This window comes from Drosophila bipectinata, chromosome 4 (assembly GCF_030179905.1).
Source record: "Drosophila bipectinata strain 14024-0381.07 chromosome 4, DbipHiC1v2, whole genome shotgun sequence".
In the NCBI taxonomy this organism is placed as follows: Eukaryota; Metazoa; Arthropoda; class Insecta; order Diptera; family Drosophilidae; genus Drosophila; species Drosophila bipectinata.
In genome coordinates, this window is record NC_091740.1 from 3044240 (window position 1) to 3056594 (window position 12355).

Here is a 12355-nt window from a genome sequence, read left to right on the forward strand (position 1 = left end):
TCAGGTTTATTTACGGTTACTGCACAATTTTCCAGTTTTATGGTTGAAAAAATAACTGAAGTATTTTCTCAAAAAAATGTTTAAAAAAAAATTTTATGTAACAAAAGAATTTTTATAGAAGTATTAAATTTTCTTATACTAAACCTACAAACATATACAATATGTAAAATAATTTTTTCTCATTGCTTTTTTAAAACATATCATAAGCTGCTTAAATTATTAATAATAACGAATTACCAAAAAGAGACATCTAAAAAACATTGACAAGATTACACATATTTTAATTTTATTTTTTTTAAATTCAGTTGTGTTTTTATTAGCTAGATGGTGTTTTTTTTTAAATGCTTGTGATCAAACAGCTTGTGAATTCAAAGTTCATTCAAGAACCACGTATGGCATAACAATTAAAGGTTCATCGTTGTAAGATTTTAATTGAAGAACTTGGTGCCATTCCTTAAATTTTTGGATTGTTGAAGTAGATTGGACAACGTTGTCTAAATTATTCTTTGATAGGCGAATACCAATACGATGCTCAATACTAGGAGACTCGACTGCTTCAAAACATTCATCATCATCATGACATTTTTGATTATTTAATAAGGCTCCAATTGAAGATGATTTTTGTCCAATAAGTTCAATTTTACTATTGTTAACATGGATGCTATTTTTTAAACAACTAAGTTCAACATCCTCGTTTATATTACAAACGTTATTGAGCTCAGTTTGTAATATATCCAGGGAACCTTTTTCTTCCTTAGGTAAATTACCTCCAACAGAATTTAAATTATTTATTAAGCTGTGTTTCTTAGCAAAAATCGAATTGAATGATAACAGCATACCATTGTTTCTTAAAATTTCATATTCATGAACATTGTTTTTTATTATTTTAGAAGTAGAATGAATTAAATTAATATCTTTTTCTTCGTCGCTACCCAGCGAAAGTACGTCTTTGTCCTCAACTAATTTTACAGGTAGCACGGATTGAACGCTTCTATCAATTTCTTTTATATTTGATTTTGCGATTTTTTTTGCATCACCTTTTTTTTTCACTGCAATGTATTCAAAATCGCTGTCATCGAAACTAGAGCTACTACTGCTGTAATTTATTATTCTGTGTTTTTGACCTCTAAAATTCTCTGTTAACAATTCATCTTCAAAAAAAAGTTTCTTATGAAGTCTTTGTTTTTTTTTAACAGTATTTTTCACTTTGTCCTTAAAGCGAAACCAATGCTTTAAGTCCAAATCAACGGTATTACTTTTACGAGAAAAAGACTTTCGAATTGTTTGTCGATCAAGATGACGATTCCGATGACGGATAGGCAAACTTTCTTTGGAAAGAATTAATGAGATTAGGGGTGGATGACGATTCTTTTAAAATTTCAGTTTCGAATAAATTTTTTGGAGTTTTTTTGATTGTCAATACGATATGATTGCTAGAAACACCGCCATCATTGCTCGTACGGTGCACAATTTCATATTCATTTTTCCCATGTTGTCCATCAACCTCAATATGGTTCACAGTATCGTCATTTTCACTGCTATTATTTTCACCCCTCCGGTCAGTTATTGTGTCATTTAAGCTTATTTTAATCCGTTTGATTTTCCTCATTAAATAAGTGTTTTCCTCAGAATCTTGTTTTTGTCCACCACCTGGACCACGTCTTTTACGATTTTTTTCGTGTCTTCTTATTTGAGCTTTTTTTTTACCAATATTTGACACGTTTTTTAAAGTTGGAGACTTACAACTGTTTTTACAAATAGGGTTGGCATTGTCTTGAGTTTTTAGATCCACAGCATGTCCATCACGTATCTCTTTTTTATTAGCGAATGTTAGCAAATTGTTACTGATTGCTGAAATATAGCTACTATCAAAATGATCGACTAGGGCAGGATTAAAATAGCTTTCTTTGTATTTCATATTTTCCAAGCTGTTGTTGTAGGTAATCATATCAGAGATTGGTATTTCAGTATCGATCTGGAGTGGACAGTCCCGATTTAGCTTGTTTTTAAAAGTTTGGTCTGCACTTTCATTATGACTATCTAAGGTTTTGCGCTTATATTTTCTACATGTTGGCAAGCATTTAGCAACTCCAAGAAAAGGTGAAAAATCTTTCTGAAAAGATTTTACTTGGGTAGGTTTGAAAAATTTAAGCGAACTTAAATCTTTTCTAATATGATCATATTGAAGAAACCCGTATTTGGGTACAACGTCAGATCCATTTGTTACATTGTAAGAATATAAAGTATTCAGAAAATCATTTATTGATTTGAAAGAAATAGATTCATCTATACTATCCCAATTTCCATTAATATTTGGAATATAGTAATTGTGCAATGCATTAATGTGAAAACTACTAACTTTATTAGTTTGCACATAGAATCTTTTTTTTGCTAAGCAATCTGGATCCTCGTTTATGGTAAATACAGATTGAATTACTTTAGGTAACTCATCGACATTCTCTTGACTACAGCTGTCAAGTTGAGCATCGATATTGGTATTGCTCAAACTCAATAAAAATTTATTTGTAAAAATATGTGGTTTTGATATCTTCTCTGTCGCTTTATTAGCTACTGGTTTTGGAAATGCGTTCACTAAAGACTTCAGTGAATCATCTTCATCTTCAAAATCTAAATCAAATATAGACTTCTGAGGTTTTTTCAGAATTTCTTCCTTCTCAGTTGACTGCTCATGACTTGTACTTATCTTTTCTTGTTTTGTATTATGATCGAACTTTCCTTTGCATTTTATGCCAGGATTGGCTTTATTTCCCTGGTAATCTGATGTGAAAGGTTTCGACTCTCTCAACAAGTTAATATCATTTTCAAAAATTATGCAACTACAGGGTACTAGTTGAGCTTGGTAAGATTCCTCAATCTCATGCACACTGATTGGGCTACCAAAGCTGTTAATAAGGTGCATTAGCTGTGTGGTAATATCATTTAAACTTTCCGTGGTAAAGCTCCTAGAGTAATTAACGAATGAGGAAGTCTGACGACTACAGCTGTTGCTATCCAAAGATGTACACTCCTTAACTTCTTGGGATTTGCTACTGAAGTGGTCTGAAGTATCACTATCCGTATTAACAGTTTCTGTAAAAAAAAAAAAAAAAAAAAAAAAATATATATTGTATTATTGGCATGAATATGAGTATGAGTATGGCATAATTTAGACACCATATAAAAATATTCATAATTTCTTAAAATGAAAGAGCATGTTAAAACTCTGGTAGAAAACTTGTATTTAAAATAACACAAAAAACAAACAAGAAAGCAAAGCTAACTTCGGGCGGAGCCGAAGTTGATATACCCTTGCAGTTAAAACCGGATATATATCGCAAACATCGGATATAGTTGGCCGATCCTTATTACATTATAATAAAACCAATCAATTACAATAAAAAATCTAAAAAAAAGTCCCAAGTATCTTAAAAAATACGAAAGTTGATATTTCTACCAATACCATTTCCGATCGTTCAGTTATATGGCAGCTATAGGATATAGTCGGCCGATCCGGGCCGTTCCGACTTATATACTGCGTGCAAAGGAAAGAAGGGTGTGTGCAAAGTTTCAAGACGATAGCTTCAAAACTGAGAGACTAGTTCGCGTAGAAACGGACAGACAGACGGACATGCTCATATCAACTCAGGAGGTGATCCTGATCAAGAATATATATACTTTATAGGGTCGGAGATGTCTCCTTCACTGCGTTGCACACTTTTGGACAAAATTATAATACCCTCTGCAAGGGTATAAAAAGGAAAGCTAACCTTGGGAGGAACCGAAGCTGATATATCCTTGCAATTAAAATCTGAGATATATCACAAATATCGATTTTTTCGCGGTCTTTAAGAAATTAGGGAATGGTTAGTGCACCAATAAGTACAGTTAGAATTTCTGGATTCATCAAAATGCTTGGAGGTCAAACCGACCGAGGAGGCGTTTCCGCATAAAGTGCGCTCGAATCGCGGTAAGCGAGTTATTAAGAATCAGTCTAAAAAATTAGGAAGATAACGAGGAAGAATGGCCTAAAAAATTTAAAATAGATTTTAAGTTTGAAGGATTAAAAAGTGAGATGATACGGAGGAATGAGAAATTTCCTAATAGGAAATTCCTATGCACTCGGAATAGGGACGTGCTGAACACTGATTTAGAGTTTAAGGAAGATAAGATTTGCATCCCAGTGAAGACCCCTAAACTCTTATGTATAGATTCTATGCGGTATTGATGTACGAGGGCTGCTATATATATTTTTGGCCTAGTGGCCATACTAAGTGTTGCCTGGCGCCATCTGACGTTTTCATTGGGAAGTTTGACAATTTTAGAAGAAACGTGCTCAGAACATTTTCGCGCAATCATTTTTCACGGCTTTCGACGTGAATTAACCCGACAAGAGTGCGTCGTTGAAATTAAATCTTTGTATGACGATCGAGCACTGTGAAAAACTAGTAAAAAGAATTCAATCGTGTGGCCGACGCTCGCTCGAAGTCGAAGTTTGTCCAAAAACAGTCGTTGTTCCAGAGAACATTGACGCCGTGCATGAACTGATAATGCAAGATCGTCATGTGACATACCGTGGGATAGAGGCATCGGATCTTTATAAGATCGCCACAGGTAAGGAATCATGAATCTATGCTTACAAGCCCTAAACCAAACAGCAATCGACCGTGTGGGTCTTCGAAGACGAACCAAATCCAACGAAAGTTGTTCGTGGAAGAAGCACTTCGAAGCAAATGGTGGCCTGTTTCTTCGGTAAAACAGGTCATGTGGCGACTGTTCCGCTTGAGCAACATAGGTCAGTCAATTCTGAGTGGTACACCACAATTTGTTTCCCTGAAATCTTCGGAGAAAATCCGAAATCTTCGGACTTGGCACCTAATGACTTCTTTTTATTCGCGCACATCAAGAGAAAAATTCGTGGTCAACGATTTTCGACGCCAGAAGATGCTGTTGAAGAGTTCAAAAAACCATGTTTTGGAGGTGTCTCAATCGGTGTGGACAAAGTGCTTCGACAATTGGTTTGAGCGCATGCAAAAGTGTATAATTCATGCTGGAGAATACTTTGAAAAACAATAAAAACAATTTTTAATGGCGTAAAACTACTGAACCGATTTAATTCAAATTTTTTTTTAAATGTTCGTAATGAAATTCTTCTGTGCTTGAACGATCGACTTTTTACGCACAAACTATTTTTCGCCGAAATGAATTTTTTAGTAAAATTTCTAGAGACCAAAAAGTTCATTTTTAGCATAAAACGTTCCCGTATGCATAAAAAAACTAAAAATTTTAAAACCAATCGTTCAAGCACAACGAATTACACTAAACTAATGAAATTTTTTTACTTTTATGGTTTCAGTTGACCTGTTTGACTTGGGGAATAAAGTGTTAATAATAAAGTGTTAATAAAGTGTACTATAAAAAAATTAAAACATCCCTGTAATTAAATAATTGCTACGAACCTAAAAAAAAATCCGAACTTTGCTCTTTTTCTTCGACAAAGAAGGTATATAACCCCTTAATAAAACCAAGGACACCTTTAGCCTTATTAACCATGACAGGGTGACATGGATTCTCTGGGGTTGAATGTTTCTGAACTCTGAAGTTCAGAAAAAGGCGGTATATATGGCCACGTAATGTATAAAGATTTAGCGAACAAAATGATTTTAATGCAAATAAATTCTATGTCACCAAACTCTTGTGATTTCACCTCTTCAGAATCAAGTTTGGAATCTACCGAAATGACAAGTGGTATAGTCGGAACGGCCGAGATTGGACGACTATATCCTAAAGCTGCCATATAACTGATTGATCGGAAATGCTGTAACTTTGTTGTTTTTTGAGTTAGAGAGTTCGGATTAAGCATGAGTGCTATTTTTGGCAAAATAATACGACATGCAAAATTTCGTTTAACTATATCATAGCTTTCATATAACTGAACGATCGAAAATGACCAAACTTTCGTGTTTTGAAGATGGAAAGTTGGAACTTTGTATAGATTCTATTTTTTTTTACCCTCCAAAATTAATAACGATCGGCCGACTATATCCTATAGCTACCATATAACTGAACGATGAGAAATCGTATTTGGTAAAAATACCAACTTTGGTATTTTTAAAGATAGAAGATTGGGACTTGTTTGTAGCTTTATTGTAATAAATTGGTTATATTATGATATTCTCATAAGAATCGACCAGCTATATCCGACGTTTTCGGTTTTAACTGCAAGGTTTTAATAAATTGTTCGCTCAACACAACAAAGCCCCGTTATAGATTCCTCCGTCAAAAAATATATTTGTATCTCGGTTTGCCCCTGATATTACTGAGGTTGATATCTCGGCTTACATAAAAGCCAAAACAAAACCCGATATAAAGGTGGAGGACATAACTAAATAAAACAAGAAAGGAAAGCTAACTTCGGGCGGAGCCGAAGTTGATATACCCTTGCAGTTAAAACCGGATATATATCGCAAACATCGGATATAGTTGGCCGATCCTTATGAGAATTTGATAATATAACCCAATTTATTATAATACAAAATTTAAAAGAAGTCCCAAACTTCTATCTTTAAAAATACCAAAGTTGGTATTTCTACCAAAAACCATTTCCGATCGTTCAGTTATATGGCAGCTATGGGATTTAGTCGGCCGATCCTAATGAAATTTGGTAGGTTGGATCAACTGATCAAAAATATAATCTGTACCAAATTCCAGCTTTCTATCTTCAAAAACACCAAAGTTGGGTCATTTTCGATCGTTCAGTTATAGGATATAGTCGACCGAATCTTATAAAATTTGGCATGTCGTAATATTTTGCCAAAAATAGCTCTTGTGTCAAATTTGAACTCTCTAACTCTAAAAACACCAAAGTTATACCATTTCCGATCAATCAGTTATATGGCAGCAGGATATAGTCGGCCGATCCGGGCCGTTCCGACTTATATACTGGGTGCAAAGGAAAGAAGGCTGTGTGCAAAGTTTCAAGACAATAGCTTTAAAACTGAGAGACTAGTTCGCGTAGAAACAGACAGACAGACAGACGGACAGACGGACCTGATCAAGAATATATATACTTTATAGGGTCGGAAATGTCTCCTTCACTGCGTTGCACACTTTTGGACAAAATTATAATACCCTCTGCAAGGGTATAAAAAGTCCCAAACTTCTATCTTCAAAAATACGAAAGTTGGTATTTCTACCAAATACTATTTCCGATCGTTCAGTTATATGACAGCTATAAGATATAGTCGGCCGATCGTTATGAAAGATCGGATAAACTGACCAAAGGAAAGAAGGGTGTGTGCAAAGTTTGAAGTCGATAGCTTTTAAACTGAGAGACTAGTTCCCGTAGAAACAGACAGACAGACGGACCGACGGACAGACGGACATGCTCATATCAACTCAGGTGATCCTGATCAAGAATATATATGCATACTTTATCGGGTCGGAGATGCCTCCTTCACTGCGTTGCACACTTTTGACCAAAATTATAATACCCTCTGCAAGGGTATAAAAAGAGCTTATTCCGTAACACTAAAGTCTAAAGCCGTGACACTAAACTATTCACATGTAAGTATATCATACTGTATGAAAGTATATTGAATCTTTTGTCTTACCACGAACTTTTTTTGAAAAGTTATCAACATCCAAAAGAGTAACGTTGCTCGAGTAATTTTCGATTAAATTTGGTGAATTTATTGATGCTTCTGTGAACAATTAAGAACCTTCAACGACTTAAGATTCCAAAAGAGAATAATAAAACTTACCTGAACATGACGACGTTCTCCTTTTTATTCGTGCACATTTAGTCAAATTACGAAATGTTGAAGAGTGCGCAGTAGTACTTAATTTTCTGCTCTGAATTTCATTAAAAAGTTCTTTAGTTGTTTTGACTTTTTTAACAGCAGAGCTGCCTGAGAAGATTTGCTGGCATAAGCTAGACGACTCTTTAGAAATTACAGCACCCACACCTCTAGATCCCTTTTTACGACCACGTTTTTTTTGGGAACGTGACTCGGTTGTGTCATTTAATAATTCAGTCGTGTTTGAAACAGGACAAAGGGCCTCAACTGGCAAGTGTATTTGAGAAGCGATTGATTGTTTATGCTTATAAAAATCATTTAATTTTTCCGAATTTTGTGTATTGACGATAGAAAAAAAACGGCTACAAGATGCACTAGAGTCATTAGCATTATAATCTTCAAATAATGGTTTATGAATTTCATTTAGATGGGAAGACACATTATTTTTTGCGGAAAATATGCAGAAGTTATTCTGATTTAAATCCTCCTGTTGATTTATTGACTTGAATCTGCCACTAAATGTCAATTCACTTGAGTTTGTCCTTTTTTTATTGCTGTTATTTCCCATTGTGGCATCGCCTGATAAAATTGAGCTCATCGAACTGTTTGATAGTGAAAATACCTCTACAAAATAAATAAAAAGTTCATGAGCGAGTATAAAAACATTTCCTTATTACACTATTTTTTATTTAATAAATTTTTAAATAGATTTATATAATATACACTATTGATTCTTTTGGACTTCAAAAATCTGTAGGTATCTCTATTTAGTATAGAGAATATTTAAAGTATTTTTTAACTATAAGTAGTGTTTAAAATAGATTTACAATTTTATTACATTTCGTTTAATTATAAACAAAAAAGAACGACTATAGTCGAGTTTCCCGACTATATTATACCCAGTACTCATCTCTTTCACCCACAATTTAACTATACTATAATTGCTATAATAATAGTTAACTATAATTAACTATCGAAAAGTTTGGCAACATTTTCCAAAAACATAAACGAACTGGCGCTACAACCAGATTTCTGTTTTGGGGGCGGGAGTGGACGTGTCAACATTTTGACACAAACTTGTTCTCCGTGGATACCATACAAGTTCAAATTCCCAATCGGATAGTTTTATTTATTATACCTAGTCTTCGAAATCCATGCGTTCAAAATTTTAGCCTGTTTGTAGTCTTCGAAATCCATGCGTTCAAAATTTTAGCCTGTTTGTATGGGAAATTTTACATACATTTCTTGTTATAAGCGCTTTAACATTTTAACATTTCTTGTTAGATCTCTTGTTATGTTTATTTTGTTAGGAAAATAACGGAAAATAACACTTATTCAAACTTGTTTAAATACTTTGTCTTTATTAATTCACTAGTGTTCGCTTTGTTTCGCACTAGGTTTCGCTTTCCATTCCGCCGTTGACGCTTTTCTTAATTCACATATACTTATATATTATTTATTTTTAGTGGTAACATTTTTATTTTATAATTTATCTTTTTGTAACTTAAGGGGTTATATACCTTTTTTATTTTCAAAAAAATTTTATTGATTTATCTTTAAGAACAACTCCTTGAGAACATTTTCCCAAATTTTCATAGAGATTGGGGCAGTAGAACAAAAGTTACAGCGCTCCTAACCGCGCGTCTTGTCGCGGCCTTGAACTGAACTTGAAACTTTAAACGCGAATATCTCGATATGGTGTTTCTTGAAAAATGACTTTGCGGTGACATGGATTGGCGAAAAATTACTGAAACGATTTACTTCAAATTTTTTTAAATGTTCGTAATGAAATTCTTCTTTGCTTGAACGATCGACTTTTTACGCACAAACTTTTTTTTTCGCCGAAATGAATTTTTTAGTAAAATTTCTAGAGACCAAAAAGTTCATTTTTAGCATAAAACGTTCCCGTATGCATAAAAAAACTAAAAATTTTAAAACCAATCGTTCAAGCACAAGGAATTACACTAAACTAATGAAATTTTTTTACTTTTTTGGTTTAGTTGACCTGTTTGACCTGGGGAACTGTCACCGCAAGGCTCTAAAAAAAAAAAGCTTCTAAAGGAAACAGCCACCCATTAAAAACTATTTAATATTTTTCCACCAAATTTTGCACAAACATTGTTAATAATGTGTACTATCAAAATATTAAAACATCCGTGTAATTAAATAATTGCTACATACCTAAAAAAAAAATCCGAACTTTCCTCTTTTTCTTCGACAAAGAAGGTATATAACCCCTTAATTGTTAGGTATTTTTTTCTATCTTTTTCCGTTGTCATCTTTTTAAATCAGTGGTCGGCACCCCAATACATTGATAGGATTTTAACGTACAGTATAATTCACTTAGCTGCCTCGATGCTTAGCTGCATCGTCAAGATAACTGCCTTAATTTATATTTTTTCTGCATTTATGGTCTCATTTGTATGAAATTAATTACGTTTGCTGCATTCAAGTTAGCTGCCTTTCGCACTTAAGCACATAATCTTTAAGTATATACCTACTGTTAAGAATACTTGCACAAAAATTTATAACGATCGGAGCATTAGAACCGAAGTTGTAGCTATTTATAGTGCACTACCTGCATATAAAACTTGAACAAACTTGAAACTTTAAACGCGATTATCTCAGAATCTTTTTTTTGGGAAATTACCTTTGCGGTGGACACGATTACTAAACAACTACTAATCCGATCGACACCAAACTTTGACCACTTATTTATTATTGTTTGGTCATTGAGCGTTTTCAGTTCCGTAAAAAAAAAGACGAATTTGTTACTTTTGAACGTTATAAAAAATGTTTATTCCTGCATGCAGATGAAGCCGGATGATCCGCAGATAGACCAGCTTATGGTGCATGCAGGGACTCAAGTGAATACAGAGAGAGGGCGGCCCGACAAGTCACCTCGAGCTAAAGCTCTCGAAAGTGGAGAGGGCGGCCCGACCTAGACATTGCCGAGCTAAACTCTCTATGGAAAGCTTGTTGAGTCGAGCGGCCGAGAAAGAGTCGGCTTGCGATCAACAAAGCCTTTGTACAAACTTAAGCCTAATAAATAAACATTACACTAATAATTACACTAAACATTACATAAACATTATTTAAACATTATTTAAACATAAACATTAAACGCCGTGCTGCTGCTTGACCCGACAATTATGATATTAGCTAGTCCGTAAACGATTTCAATTTTTCAATTATAATCTTCAATTTTTCAATTTTTTAATCATTTTAAATGCTTAAAGCATAAAAATCGAAAATCTTATACCTTGAAAAAGTACATTATTTGTTAAAAACGTTGCCATTTTTTTGTTAATCAAAATTTTTACAACACAATATACTAACTAAATTTTTTTGAATTTTCGATTTCGGATGAACCGTTTTTGGGATATCATGTCCATCGCAAGACACCATCGAAAAAAGACGATCCGGGAATTCGGCTATACCATTTTTATTATGTAATATTTTTTTATGGAAAAATTTAAATAAGTACCCAGAAACATGTACTAAACAACGTCGGTAAAACATTTTTCATAAATATTTTCTATGGTGTCCAAAAAATTGTCTGTATTATTTTCTCCACTTAACCCAAAAAATATCAGCCAGTCTTTGAGAAGCCCTCTACATGTTTAACAATTTCATGTCTCCATCCGACACATCACATTGGAAAGATTCTCTATAGTTTGTCTATAGTATATTCTCTATAGTCTATGGTATATTTCTTAACTGATTGAATAATTCTTTCCCATGCTCCTCCCATATGAGGATACAAAGGGGGATTGAATGTCCATGCTCTTTCGTGAAATTGGCCATTACGAATTATTTTCTTGACCGAATTTCTACATTTTATTATTCAGTATTTCATTTGCAAATTGGAAATGACGGTTTCGGTACAAATGTGACAGTTTTTTTGATGATAGGAATAGATTAGAAGTGTAGTTATTGGGTGGTCATTACTCAATAGAATCGGATTTTTAGCGTTCATGTCATACTCATCATCATTTAAATGATCCAATCCACCTTTCAATCTAAGCAATCCATCAGTGGATAAATGCAGTGGCAATGATTTTAGACAACTTGAAACCCTAAGGCTTTTCTTTTTTGTACGCTTTGAATTTCAGTTTGAAAGGAATCAGATTGTAGTTTTTTTTTTTTTTAAATTAGGCCTTTGGCATTATTTAATTCCTTTGCTGTACGTTCGCCACAAGCTCGATGTTCTTTATTAAGTTTGACATTGTGGGGGGAGACAACGGGGGAGGCGAAGGAGGCCAGCGGCGTATCGCATAGCAACAGCAGGGGTCAGCGGCCGAAAGGAAAGGGGCAACGTCCGCAAGGACGGCCGACTGCCAGCGGGAAAGTGGCGTGATGGAAGCAGGAGTAACGGCAGCCCGCCAACGGGAAAGGGGCGTGATCTGTCGAGCCAGAAGAATTAACGCGCGCTCCGATTCGCATATAAGGAGGCCCATTGGAGCAGATCAAGGAGGACCGCCTTTGGAGAGTCTGACATTCAAGCGTTGGAGCGTTTCTAAAAAGGGACTCGGTGTTTTAAGTTGAAGGACCGCCTC

At 34.4% G+C, this 12355-nt stretch overlaps 1 protein-coding gene across 1 annotated transcript; it reads right to left on the bottom strand.

Moving 5' to 3' along the window:
- Positions 1-269: 269 nt before the first annotated feature.
- On the bottom strand, positions 270-1491 carry LOC138926839 (mediator of RNA polymerase II transcription subunit 26-like). The gene is made up of 2 exons (XM_070282407.1): positions 1462-1491; positions 270-1368 (listed from the first exon to the last, which is right to left on the bottom strand). Exons 1-2 carry the CDS (start codon positions 1489-1491, stop codon positions 376-378), a joined length of 1023 nt encoding a protein of 340 aa, XP_070138508.1. The 3' UTR covers positions 270-375.
- Positions 1492-12355: the final 10864 nt, after the last annotated feature.

Excerpts from the sequence above, each read along its gene's own strand:
- LOC138926839 (XM_070282407.1), bottom strand. The coding sequence starts at position 1,491 with ATGGGAAAAATGAATATGAAATTGTGCACC. Across the intron at positions 1,369-1,461 it reads TGAATATGAAATTGTGCACC|AATCGTCATCCACCCCTAAT; the intron begins GTACGAGCAATG and ends AAATTTTAAAAG.